Source organism: Scedosporium apiospermum (assembly GCF_000732125.1).
Source record: "Scedosporium apiospermum strain IHEM 14462 chromosome Unknown SEQ_SAPIO_0088, whole genome shotgun sequence".
Lineage (NCBI taxonomy): Eukaryota > Fungi > Ascomycota > Sordariomycetes > Microascales > Microascaceae > Scedosporium > Scedosporium apiospermum.
In genome coordinates, this window is record NW_015971789.1 from 2,597,173 (window position 1) to 2,611,082 (window position 13,910).

The 13,910-nt window shown below is 50.7% G+C and overlaps 2 protein-coding genes across 2 annotated transcripts; one reads left to right on the plus strand and one right to left on the minus strand.

Moving 5' to 3' along the window:
* Positions 1-7,827: 7,827 nt before the first annotated feature.
* On the plus strand, positions 7,828-9,510 carry SAPIO_CDS3680 (Chromatin structure-remodeling complex protein; the record flags this gene model as incomplete). The annotated part of the gene is made up of 2 exons (XM_016786430.1): positions 7,828-8,581; positions 8,636-9,510. The coding sequence occupies 2 exons, from the start codon at positions 7,828-7,830 to the stop codon at positions 9,508-9,510; spliced, it is 1,629 nt and encodes a 542-aa protein (XP_016644436.1).
* A 2,195-nt stretch (positions 9,511-11,705) lies between these two features.
* SAPIO_CDS3681 (Nardilysin) lies at positions 11,706-12,880 on the minus strand (the record flags this gene model as incomplete). The annotated part of the gene is made up of 4 exons (XM_016786431.1): positions 11,706-12,127; positions 12,254-12,372; positions 12,452-12,585; positions 12,680-12,880. 4 exons carry the CDS (start codon positions 12,878-12,880, stop codon positions 11,706-11,708), a joined length of 876 nt encoding a protein of 291 aa, XP_016644437.1.
* Positions 12,881-13,910: the final 1,030 nt, after the last annotated feature.

Here is a 13,910-nt window from a genome sequence, read left to right on the forward strand (position 1 = left end):
CCCGAATCTTTTTGGGTCCCTCTTTTGGGTCCCTTTCGACGATGTTCACATCAACAAAGGTGATGATGTGCCGCGTGCCGATGACACCGCCACTTTTATTATCCAGAGAGTGCAGAGGCCCCGCGAGTTTGAGAATGACAGCTCGAGTTCGCAGCCCGTGTTACCTCTGTTGTACTCGGACGAAGTGGTACGAAGTAACGGTAACTGTAAGCATTTACACTTTCTCTTCCCATGGCGAGCCACTGTATACTCTGGATGTGAGCATGAAGTACTCGCCTGTATTCAGTCGACTCCACCGTTTCGACTTTCGATATGGGCAATGATCAACACGTGCTCGGTTGCCCTCGCTGATTTGAGCCCATTCCAGGAATGGCGTAACGCCCAACAAGGATCCGGTCTGTAATAATATACCAGAAATCTCGGATAATACTTCAGATTCGTCAACAGGTTTTAACTTTTGTACCTCGAGACTCGGCGAAGTTGAGAGCGGGGCTCTGACCCTTTAGAGTTCCGCTGGCATATGTCTCTAGCACCGACGACTTTGTAAAAAGCCCGTGCGATGGGAAGGGTCCTCGGCGTGCTCTTGAAACGGTTTCGCTTGCATCAATGGCGAGTCCCTCGTGTTGTGTACCTCGGTACACTGGGCGTTTCGAAGGGTCGCGGAGATCTGCTTCTGTGGACAAGCATATCTGAATGTCTGGGGAAAGACTCCCTGAGCCTGGCTGGGGTGTCACTAGCGCATCTGGTCTTGTCCAGTACAAAGTACATGTGCACAAAGGGTAGTTCTTCGTCTGGGCTTGCAACTACTTCATAGTGTTGAGATACCTCTGTACCGGATAATTGAATATCGATTCGATGGGATACAATCAATGCTACCCACCCTGGGCCTTGCTTCCATATTGTTAGGCAACCTTTTAAGTTGCCTCAACCTGCTAAAGTTGAGACTTCCAGTCGGTCGTCAATGCCCTCCACCCAACCATCTTTTTTTGGAGGTAGTGTGCGCGGGCGTCCATCCATTCCAGAGTCGACTCCATACTCCTGGACAACCCTACCCTTCCGTTCCCCACCATCCCTCCTCTATGTTGAGCATACATAAATCTAGCGGGTATCCTTATCCTTGGGTCTCGCGCAGGAGGTCGAAAACCCCCTGTCCTTGTCGCACGAACGAGCACACTGCGACCGTCCGTCCAGTCCCGCGCAAAACCACCACCCACCTCGAGCTAAATTCTCGGGGTGGTGATCGGCTCCCGCTCTGCACCTACCACCTCCCCCAAAGTGAAGGCGACCTGCCTCCGCTGTGTGGCACTGGAGGAAGACTCCCAAGTCGTGGCCCGCACCCACTTGGCTTCCTTACTGGATAGCTTTATGATCCTCCCGATACACTAAAGCGTACCACCATCGTCGATCACCTATACTAGAGTTTCGTGGAAGTGGATTGGCAGTTGACCCAACGAAATAAGTAGCACTACTGAGTATACAACGATTCGCGGATGTGGTGTGCCGGGTGCACTGCTCCTGGACCCTCCTCTCGCGCATCCAGTCATTGCGCAAATCCAGCGCCTCGGGCGCCCCCTCCTCTCACCTCCGGAAACGTCATTCCGCCCGAGGCGCAGTGATTGAGAACAAATGGAGTTTGGCCCTAATCGTGATACAAAGTATGCTTTTGTGCAGCACAGCATGGCCACGAAGTAGGACGCCCGTTCTTGCCGCCCTTGAGTTCACACGAAACTGGAGATGGAGATGAAGGGTGCCGACTAGCGTCGTGGTCTCACCTGATAGTTGGGATGATGAGCGACGATCTTCGCCCTGCAAAACATGCCAAGCTTTTTTGGACTTAGTCAATGACCCTTGTCCATATCCTCTTCCCTCTCCACACCCACCTTTCATCCCATGGGTCCCAGAATGGGTGGAGACGGCAGCGCTTCACTGACGCTAGTGGGGGAGGGGGGAGTTTCCCACATGGTCCCGAGGATATTGCTTCTTTCTTTCTTTTTTTTTTTTCTGTGTGTTGTGATGCAGAATGCCAGATACGCCACTTATACTACTGCTACTTCGTACATGTGCTCAATGCTGCATTCCATGGGGTGCGTAAAGCCTAAATGGCCCCCTGACGGCTGGCTTGCCGCAATACGACCATTATGAGTAAAAGCAAATATTACCTGGGGGAGGGGAGGAAGGGCGCCAGGACGTGTGTAACTCTGCTGTGAATAGTTGCGTTGACAGTCTTGACAGCGCACGGTTCCCAATGTGGGGATCAATAGCTCATTTGATTTCTGGTCTCGGTCTCTGGGGGAGACATTTGTGTCAATGGCTGTTCTCGCGAACAGAGAGAAATCCTAACTTGAGGCTCTTCGCCATCCAAGAGAGAATAACAAGAGTTTCCTGGATTCCGAGAATATTTACGGCCCCCTTCCCTTCTCCACCCCCCACCAGTCTTTTTCCTTCTCGTCAATTTCTTGTGGAGCAGGCCTTTCGACCAAAAGCGGCACAGGTATGAGGTGGTCTACCCGAGCTGACGGGAATTTACCAAAAAGTGACACCGGTTGCACCGGCTTAATCTCATCCGCCATATCCGTGGTTATATATAGTAGAAAGTGGTCGAAAGGAGGGGGATCGTTTAATAAAGCCTGCTCCTTAACCAGGCCGGATATGGAAGGCAGATAGTAATGACTAAAATGGTCAAAAAGACGAGGCGAGCGCGACACGAAGGCCGAGACGAGACCAATCACTTCACGTACGAACGAAGCAAATAAGCCGACAACAAAAAGAAAAAAGCTGGACAGAGCATCATTCTCAGCCGGGTGAAATCGATGCGAGATTAGTTTATTTGTATGAGGGGCGTGCCTAATGAATCTCTGGAAAAGAACGTTCTAGGCTACTGGGAATCGAGGGCTCGGTCTCAGAGAGACGGTTATTGCTACTGACGTGATTCGGCCGCTGGGAAGATGGTCGAAGATCACCTCACCGGCTTGGCCGGATGAAGCTCGCTCTGCATGTACTTGGGATTGATGGATTTAGTAGCTGTGAAGTACGTCCAATACAGTGCCATAGGAATGACGGATAAGATATCAATCAAATCGTCGATGATGAATCGAATACGTTATCAGGATGACTCAAAACTGCAACTGTGGTCAGAATTGGCGGTTCCACTCCCTGGGATACAAGCCAAGAGGAATCGATGTTAACTAGTTCATCTCAGTAATGTACGCAGTATGCAGAGAGGTTGAAAACAGGAAGTATTAATGCTACACTGTAATTTCACGAATGCTCAAACCGTCAAAGATCGTACTTCGTACGGCGTCATCCGGCCGGTATTGCTTCTGTGAGTACAGAACATCTACAAGTCCGCTTGCCGTATTGTCAATACGGAGCAAGTGCCATCTCATCCTGTGACCCCATGCTGTCCTACTTACTGCGTCCACACCACTACTTAGAACCCCATCTACGCCCCCTCCTTCCATAAATCCTATCGCTTTGGTCTGGGTAGGAGCTTGGGACGGGAACAGAAAAGTCCGTGCCTTGGCCTACGCTCACTCGCCACACAATCTGATCGCATTCTTGATCGAAGAGCGAGACATTTCCCAAACCGTCTTCTTTGGCTTCGGAATAGAACCAGAAGCTAACTCAAAAATAATAAAAGAAAAAGCAGGGTCCTCACTCGCATTGGCTTTTCTTGATAGACGACAAGTTTAGTATCCGTGCTCATCTACTTCGCACTTTGTCCTCCATCGTAGCATTACCCCGCTCGCACCCTTGATCTTGGAAACCGCTAGGGGGATTTATGCTCGAGAAACTAAGATGTACTAGTTGGCCCATTTGAGGCTCGGGGTTCAGAGAAACGAACCGTGCTTGGGGCTCATGTGAACGTGAACTCGACAAACCGATGAGACTTTTCTCCTTGTTCTTACGCATAACCAGGAGACAAGAGACATTTTTGTTTCTCTTTATCCCTGAGCATGCCTTTCTAGATGTGCCTCCAGGGCGTCTGGGGTTGTCTTTCCTCCTTAGGGATCTGATACCTCGATCGCCTGGCCTGGAATTGTCAGCATGGCGATACACAACAGGGAAGACGCGTGTGCTGCCTTCCTTGATGGTCGCAGTTGTACTCTCTGACTCTATCGTCGTCGGCTGTCATCAAATCAGCTACCTTTGCCGTCCCACCGAGGAAAACACACAGATGGGGAATATTTGAGCACCGTCCGCAGGGGGTGCCCACATTTAACAAGTACGAAGTAAGTTGATGGATTTCGGTACGTGGAGCCTGGGGAAATCAAGCTCGTTTCCGTACCACCATGTCAACGAAATAAACTACAAGCATGGGCACGATTGCTTGAGTGAGAGAAAAGAGAAGGCATGAAGGGTGCGGAGTGGAGTACTTCGTACTTCGTACAGATGACCTATGACGACACGAGACCTTGGCTCGGCAAGAGCTAATTGGCTTTCTCCATGAAGTACCTCCTGCCGCTCAAGGGACTTCAATTCACCGGTCACACCGTGGTCTTGAACGCCCGTATTTCCATGTTTCGATGCATATCTTGGGTGGGATAACCTTGTACATCCACTCAATAGAGTACTTTATGACGATGCAAGTTCTGGTGGTCGGCAGAAAGCAGAAAGCGCAGTCCAGGGATCCTGTCAGAAATACATGTACAAAGGGATGTCCGTGCTCCACTTCCCTTCCTCCCTGGTCGTGTTGCATATGCCCCCCCGCTTGTACTCATCAACTCGTATCGCGGTTGTACACACCACCGGAATTTACTACACACCCCTGCGACCCTGTCGTACGAAGTACTTCGTACCATGCCCTCCTTCCAGTCAACCCTGCATCCCCGGAGTAAGGGCGATCGGGATGGACGACGAATGGATTCATAAGCTTGTGTACCTCAAAGAGATCCAAAGTTTCAGATGCTTCATTTCGTTCTCTGGCCGATTCGAATGACAATCGACATATGATACTATTTGGAACTGGATCACTGGCGATATTATATGGCCTTCGCGAAACCTTGGCTTCTTCTCCGACTGCTGACAAGCCTGTTCATATGAACACGATGCTCGAGAATCGATTTTAAGTATTCGGTATTCGTATCATTGCCTCGCCTCAGACCCTTCGTGCGAAGAAACCTGTTCTTGTTAAAAGTCCCCAGGATATACCCGGCGAATGGCAATCACAGCAAAACCTCTGGGACAAGGAGCATTTCTGTCCTCGGTATAAGTTTTTTTTTCTTTTTGAACGCCCTCGACACAGCGTGCAAGGTCCCGAGGAGACATGGGCGCTGTCCCGTCTTTCAGCTTTTGTCAAGTCCATTGTCGTCGGCTACACATGATAGATACCACCCCCCGAATGTCTGGAACGACTGTTACCCCGACTTTCCTCCACCCCGTCTCCAGTAGCAATCCTTCGTAACTTGGTATTTCCGCCCTGTCCCGCTTGGGTATAATCACCAGCCTTTCTCATCATTCATTCATTTTCTTTTCTTCTTCCTTCTGTCTTACTCTTCCTTTGCATTCTCTTTCTCTTCGCTTCGATACGAGGGTACGCATACTGCTTTACTCCCACTTCCAGCCTCGGATCGTCTCGAGTTCAACCGGCTTTCTCTCGAAATACAGATGATGGGATGATAGGAAAGGCTTCGTCGCCGAATCCATCTACAACATTTGAACCTGCCAAACAGCACATGTCTCCGAGCTGTCTTGCACAACCGCATCCTCTCATCAACGGGGTTAACCGATCCAAGTAATCAGAGATCGCTCGAATCCAGCCCATTCCGCACAACGCTTGAGCCCTACCTTGCCCATCTCCCCGCCTTCCCTCCCCTCCCTTTCGCGTCCTGAACTATTACTTCGCACATGCCTAGTCGCTGCCTGGGTTCGGGTCCGACTCGACTACTTTGAACGGCATCCTACAGTAGTCAGCACCGTATCACTACTTGAGGCGTGTACTTCGTACAAGCACCTAGTACACCTTTGCGACATTCGTCCTCGATCGGCTGTACAGAATCCCTACGATTCCATCGCAACACAACAACTCTCCTCCTCTTTGCAACCATAACCCATTGCACGGTACCTACTTGTACGCACCTCCAAACGAGAAATCCCATACACCCCAATCTCCCAATGTCCCAAGCCTCCTGGGTTCTCTCCGCCCCCGGAACTTCATCCACCCCCCCATCCGGACGATAAAGCACACACCACACACCCACCTCAACTTCGGAATCCTGTGCGCTAGTACCTCATACAGTACACTAATTTTCCAGTTTAGTCAGGTGGATACCGCCGTACTGATTAAGTACATCGCACTTTAGCGATATTCTTAGTCTGAGCACGAGTATTATGACTAGCGGGTCCCGATATACTTAAGTCACATCAATATCCACTAAGTAGGTAAGTTGTACCATTGTACCCTCCCCTCTTCAGGTACTTTACGCGCACGCTTCACCACGCTCCTCCGCTCCGTACTCCATCCGCACCGCACACTACATCAATGATGCACGCCCCCAGTCATGTTCCCGCCGCCGCCCTGCGACCCTACTGGAGACCTCATTTCAATCTAACCTACCCTGTGTTTCCCTATGGTCCCCTACCCTCGTCGTCTCCTCCCTTCTCCTCATATACTCACGTAACCGGCCAGGACCCACGATTGACACGCCCCCCAAAGAAAGAACCACGCTTCGCACTTGCGCCAACCATATGCACGAATAATCCTGCTTGCATCTTTCTCCCTCCAACTCCACACGCTCCGAGATTCAGAACCTGCTTCTCCCAGCGCGTTCCATCAGAAAAGAGGGCAGCCCAACTATTTCACGACACGTCTTTGTCGAACTTGACTTTTTGACGTGTTGGTGTTGCTGCACTCATGTACTCCGCCCAGCCAAGCAGCGCTGATAGTGCGACAATCAACCCAGCAGCTCTCAACTCACCAGGTATGTGATTGTGATTGTTTATTGCTCTTGCTCCTACAATTTGCTTCTCTTCCTCCGTGCATCTCATTTCCCGCGGTCCTTTGTCGTGGAGAGAGCTCTGGGCCTGCCATCCGACGACGCTGCAACGAGCACCGCCAAACAATCGCATCCGCGCGACGACTGGCAGCTCAATATCGTGACCATTTTCGAAAAAGCCTCGACCGAGCTCTAGTAGCCGCCAGCTTCTCTTTTCCCTCTTCCCAGGGCCCCCAGGGCCGCGTCCATGCTTTCTTCCCGAGTGCGCTAGTCGCAGCGACTGCAACAACGCCACCTCTTGCTCTCGCCACCAAAAAATGGAGCCGTTTCCAACCATTTTTACGCCTTTTTTCTTCCATTCATTGCTTTGTGGTCATTTGTTAGCGAATTTGGAAACTGAGATTTTTTTTATACTCTGAAAAAGGAAAAATAAGCGTCTTTCTGGAACATTAGAACGCAAGGCGTTTGCTGACAGCAGACCTTTTTTTGGTGCGCAAAAAGACTTGATCGAATCGGTCCCACGAGGAGTCAAGCGAAGCCGCTCCGACGACGACCAACAAGATCCCCTCGTGTCTGGTGCGACTGTGAATGCTACCAGTGAGTAATACCTCCGCCGTTGTTGCATATACCCACAGGCCCACCATTCCTTTCATACTAGATACATGGTCTCTCGCGTAACACTGCTCTATTGCCGTGCACTAGAGACACTGCTCTTGCGTGACAAATGGAAAGGGACGCTAGGGACACTTAAGCTAATCATATTCTCTCCCATTCTGCAGGCGAATCCAACCCGAGAAAGCGCGGGAGATCTATGAAATCGAGACAAACGAGTGGAATCGCCGGGGCCCCAGGTCAGGCCACGACTACGCCGAGCACCGTATCCCACTCCACAATGCCGTCCCAAACACCACAAACACAAACCGCCTCGCACGCGGGGCAGGTCGCGAATGCCTATACTTCCGCGCCCGCACCGGCACCGGCACCGGCGCCAGCTAAGACAACGCCGACAAAGACTACTTTGAAGGCCCTGCCAACGGTTAGGGACCACACGACGGACCAACTGAATGCTGCCGGTGACGAGTATATCCCGAGGGAGACTGATGAATTTGGAGAGAAGAAGGTGATGCCCAACGGACAACTGCTTGGTGGTCGCGAATATCGTTGCCGGACTTTCCTGGTTCCCCACCGTGGCGACAAGCTGTTTATGCTCGCTACCGAGTGCGCGAGGGTTCTCGGGTACCGCGACTCGTATTTGCTATTTAACAAGAACAGGTCTTTATACAAAATCATTGCAAGCCAAGTCGAAAAGGACGATCTGGTCGCTCAGGAGATTCTCCCGTTCTCTTACAGGTCGAGGCAGATTGCCATTGTTACTGCCCGATCGATGTTCCGCCAGTTCGGCAGCCGGGTGATCGTCAACGGTAGGAGGGTCAGGGATGACTACTGGGAGACTAAGGCGCGCAAGCAAGGCTTTACCGAAAATGACCTGGCTGGCGAGAAGCGGCCGGGAGGTGCGCGAGCAAGGGAGGCCGCGGCCGCTGCCGAGGCGCAGAACAGCGTCATGATGGGTGGACCGCATGGCGAGATCGTCTACAGCAATACCCCGGCGCCATTCCCAGGAGCACAACCCCAACTTGTTCAACCAGGTATGCTTGGAGGACCACTAGGAACTGCGCCAAGAATGCCTGTGATAACACTAGGACCAGACCTCAATGATACCACCAGGACCCGCGATTATAGTGGCATCCTCAAGGGCGGACCTCGACAGGAAATTACGGGACCAGCCTACCAGGACCAGACCCGGCCCTCCGCAGTCCCGGAACTCAATGCCCAGGCACACCACGCGGCCGAATTTAACCGGACAATCAACCAGCAGCGCGACATGCGAAACGACTATCTCAACAATGTATGGAGGCGACCCCATGAGCAGCCCGCTACTACTAACCTCACTCCTCCGGCTCCTGCTGCCGACACTACTGCCACAAGCCAACCATCGCAGTCGCCACACACGACTGCCGCTGGACTACCGCAGTCGGGGATCATAGCGAGCCAGAGCCCGCAGATGATGATGGCCGCGCCCGCCTACTCGCAGTCGATACATTCCCAGAGTACCATGAGCCAAGCACCGATACGAGGTATGACTCAGACGTCCGCTCAGAAGAGCACCAGGCCAACATCGTCTCTGTCGCCAGGAACTACGGGGACCCTAGCACAGGCCCAAGGATACAACTATCCGCAATCGAGCCAGATGTGGCCACCAACCCCACAGACGCCGCAACATGGATACTCCGGTTATACTACACAGACGCAGCAGTCGCACTCCCAACAGCAACCTGCTGCCTCCCAACTTCGACATTCTAGTAGCGGGCAGATCCAGCCTGGGATGCCATTTTCGAACATGCCAGGGATGAGCCAGGGCTATGGCGCTGCCGGCCAGGGCATGTATCCTGCCGAGTCCACCCCTAGGCAATACATGCCTCAAAATACTCAGGCCTCTCCAGCTGTTTCTCAGACTTGGTCCAACCAGCAAACTCCCGCCACCCAGCAGTGGTGGGCCAACGCGCAGCAACAATGATTGATCGGGGAACTACCAAGGGACTTTTATTCCGGGTTTATTGGCTGGAGATTCGAGGGCTCGGAACTGGATTTTTTTCCCCTTAAGGTTGCTCTTCTTGTTCTTCTTCACTTCTCGCTCCTTTTTTCGGGTTTCTATTTCTCTTTATTCGCAGGTTGGTACGGGAATACGGTGAATCGGGTTAACGTCTATATCCCTAGTGTTGGACATGTTTATAGTTTTATACGTTTTCTCTCTGTTTCTCATACCTGCTTCCTCTCTCCTTGGGTTATTTTCTCTTTTTTTTTTTTTTTTTTTTTTTTTTTTTTCCCTTTCGTTGCTTTGCCCCGAGAAGTAACTCCCGACAAGTTTGCTATTTTCTGTCCTTTTCCTTTCCGCCCCCATTGTCTTACCAGATCCGTCTTAACCTCTCCCAGTATTACGAGAGGATGGAGAGGTTAATGTCTTTCTTTTACCACCTGGTTGACTTGGTACCTTACGACGTTCGAGCCGCGTGCTTCGGATGAGACGGGAGACTGAGATGGAGTTATTTGTGCTCGCATCATATATTTCGAGTTGAGCGCTGGTCAAAGGATGATGGGAAATATTCTGAAAAGAACAATTTCTGTTGCAAAATCCTCCCCTGACTGGTCGTCAATCGACGCTCGGGAAGACATTCGCCTCGCATGGGCCAACAAGCAGTTATTGTGGACGGAACTTCGATACTCCAGACTCGACGCGGTAACTACGTTCCCGCAGAGTTCTCGGCGATTTCCGCCTGCCCGACATCTTCTGCGACTCGATATACTTCCACGCCTCGAATAACTTTCTCCACTCGCCCTATCCTTGCACCCTCGAACCGCACGGGCGATAGCACTTCATAACTGCTTCACTGCTTCCCTCTAGCAGTGGTCCATTCCGTTGCTACAAAGCGTCTCTCAGGTGTTGGTCGAGCTTCGGTTTTTACTCGTGTCCAAACCATGACCATTACCACTTTTTTCTTTCTTTTCTTTTTCGTCCCTTCTCCTTTTCCCCCCTTTTGTTTTACTTCTTTTTTCCTTTTCTTTCTTTGCTTTTTGCGATCACGGCCGAACAATCAATGAGGACATCTGAAGGGGAAGCGTTGTCTTATACTTGATGACATGGGTAACTGCCGGAGGTATATGTGATGTGGAACGGAATCCCTAACGGCGGCAGGTAGATTGTTTTTGCTTGTGTGGTTTTCAGATGTTCCGGAGGTTCTTTTGTTGCCCTCCCTTTTTTCTGGTTTCATCCCCCCTCTTGTCTGCTTGTGTATAATGGGTTCATCATGGTATTGTTAGTTTGTACTTGTGTGTCCTGAGTCTCTGCTTTTCGCAAGACCTTTTTTTTTTTTTTCCTTTTTCTTCTCTTTGGATTTGATAATGGCACATCATCAAGGATACCTCGGCAATGGAAGGGGCTGTTGGGTCAGGGTTTCTCGTTTCTTATCTCTTTTTCTCTTCGGAAGATATATTTTACCTTTCTTTCCTTTTTCTTATCTCCTAAATCCTATCCTTTTAGTTATTTTTCTCCTAAATTCCCCTTCTGATGTTTTCCGTGTTTCCTAAGTGTAGTTCGCTGCTCTGGCCCTGTTGATGTTAGGATCGAGGAGTCAGCTTCCTCCTTTCTATTTTCGACACACCACTCCTCGTCTTTTCCTGTTAACGGACATATGAAACTATGTTTGGGACGACGACAACAGCGTTTCTACTTTCTTTTCTAGCTCCTTCTCTCTTGCTGTATTTTTTCCCCCCCTTTCCTTTTGGCACATTGGCGGACGGACAGAAACCGGATGCATTGCAAGGTGCTGGCGGGTTTTCATGATTCTCCAGGGTCTCTGCTTGTCGGGCCCAGTTTATCGGGGACTGGGCTAGGTTACGTTGGGGTTTCGGATTTTGGGATGGGTAGGGATCTTTTCTATGCTTTCTACTTGGGGAGGATTTTTCATTTTTCTCCTCTTCTTTGAATTGAGGGTTCCTATATATGATTGTTATTTTTGTGCTTCTTGTCGTATGTCAGTCTGAATACATACCTGCTTCCTTCCTTGATCAAAATGCCATGCACATTTGACTTCTAGACTTTGAAGTGAGTTAGGCTATTCACTTCTAACTTAAGTGATCATTTTCAAAGCATAAGATGAGGTGAATATTCCATTGTTAGCTATTCTGGGTCCTTACAAGGATTCATACTGTCCATTAATCACTCTCATCACCCTCATCATCCTCATCGTCATCATCATCATCATCATCATCCCTCTCTTCCAACACACCCACCTCCTCTTCATCCTCTCCCTCCTCATCTTCCTCGTCCTCATCCTCATCCTCATCCTCTTCTTCTTCCTCCTCCTCCTCATCATCCTCTACCTCCTCCTCCTCCTCCGGCTCCGTCTCCGCATCATCAGCCTCTTCCTCCTCCACACTTGCCCCCCTCTCAACCTTCGCCTTCTTCGCCTTCGACCCGCCCCCGCGCTCGGGCTCGGTAATAGTTGAGGTGTCCGCGTCCGTGTTAACGGTGGTATCGGCGGCGCTGAGGGTGGAAGAGTCTGCGGCTGCGCGTTTGGCAGCGGCGACTTTTTGGCGGTAGTTGGAGCGTTTTGCCGTTTGGATTTGGTTGAATTCTGGGGTTTTGTGAGTTAGCAAGGCTTAGGCGATGGGTGTGCTTTGGATAGATTGGTGGCAAAACAAATCCAAGGGATGAGTTTTGTTCTCAATCCTTTATTTTTCCTCTCTCTCTCTCTACATACTAGCAAATTCGGCCTCTAGAGGGCCTTTGAGGAAGCCGAATTCGGTGTCCTCGAGGGCTTGGAACACATCGGCTGGTAGAACAGTTTTCTTCCCCGCATTTTGGGCATGTTCGTTTGCACTGGTCAACGCTTCTTAGTTCTCTCTCTCTCTCTCTCTCTCTCATCTTTATACCATCTGCAGGGAGAAACAAAACTTACTGAGAGGCAAGGTAGCTGATAAACACCGTGGCACTCTGCCGTAAAGCAATCACGGCGTTGCTCTGGAGCTGGATATTCTGCGGTAACGCTCCCTTGGCCAGCCTCGTGATGATGGACTTGGGCAGATTTAGATCCTAAAATCGGTTTTAGTATCTCCAACTCTTGGGCGTTTCTAATCACGGGGAGGCCCAGAAGGAAAAAAAAAAAAAAAAAAAAAAAAAATCTCACATCAATGCTAACTCCTTCCTTCGTCTCTTTGCTCTCCTTATCCTTCTTCTCGCCCGTCGCCGGAGTAGAGGGTTCAGGCCGGGGCTGAGTCGGGGTCTCGGCGGCGGGGGTGGTCTTGGACTGGGGCTGCTCGGCGGGTTTGGGGGCGGGACGGACGGCGACGTCGCTTTTGCGCGAGGCGTCGCTTTTCCTGGGTGGCATGGTTGTTCTGTGTTTCGTCCTGCTCTTTGGAATGGAATTGAGTGGGTTTAGGATCGGGGGGTGAGGAGAGGGGAGGGGTGGGAGTAAAGGGCTGAGCTAGAGTTGGCAAGGAATGAGGGTGTGAGGGTACGAAGTCGGGAGACGGCTAAGGATGGATGAGAGGGTGTGTGAAGAGATGAGTATCAAGCCGTAGATGCCAATAGGGTGTGAACGGCTTCTGCGGACTTGTAGGTATCTAGGCTCAGACTCGTGATATCGAGACGCCTCTTCCCAAGATCTTGATGGACACAACAATGGAGATACAGCAGATGTGGTGCTGAGGTAGACGGTAACGAACTGAGCCCACTCAAGGTCAGTCCCAATCCCAATTCTAACCGAGTCCAAGCCCCGACAGAAGGCGACCAGAAATATCCCAAAGGCGGTGGCAGCAGCAGCGTGCAGGCTCGGTCGAGGTGGCCCCTCACTAGTCGAGCAGAACGAATTATGAATTATGGGGTTAATGTTGTTGATTTGAACACAATTCTTCGCTCCAGCCTCGTCCTAGTCCTTGTATTTGTTCTCGACTGCCACTGGTCGGTTTGATGGGGACTGATGCACAGGTTGCTCGGGTGGGCTGAAATTGCGGTTGAAGTTAGTTGAGGCGCGGGCGAGATTGAGATTCGTACTGAGCAGAGAGCAAGTCCGTCGCGTCGGGACATTTTCGCGTTAATTGGTAGTAGAGGTAGACTTGCAAAAATGGTACATTGTCTACGCTGCAGCTTGTAAAACTTCCAAAGTACCTGTACAACCAACCCTGATGTCAACTGCAAATACTTCGTACTGCAAATATTACTTCGTACTGCCCTTCACTATCGACAAATTGATGATGCTAACTCAATTCTGACAACATTCCAATCTGAGGTTTCTTTCAGGTTCCGGGTAACTTGAAATAATATACTCCGTATATGTAGTCTTAGAAGGTACGATTGTATTGTCCAAAGTTGAGTGGGCCAACGTCGAGCGTGCTACAGGAGCTTGCAGTGTCAAGGGT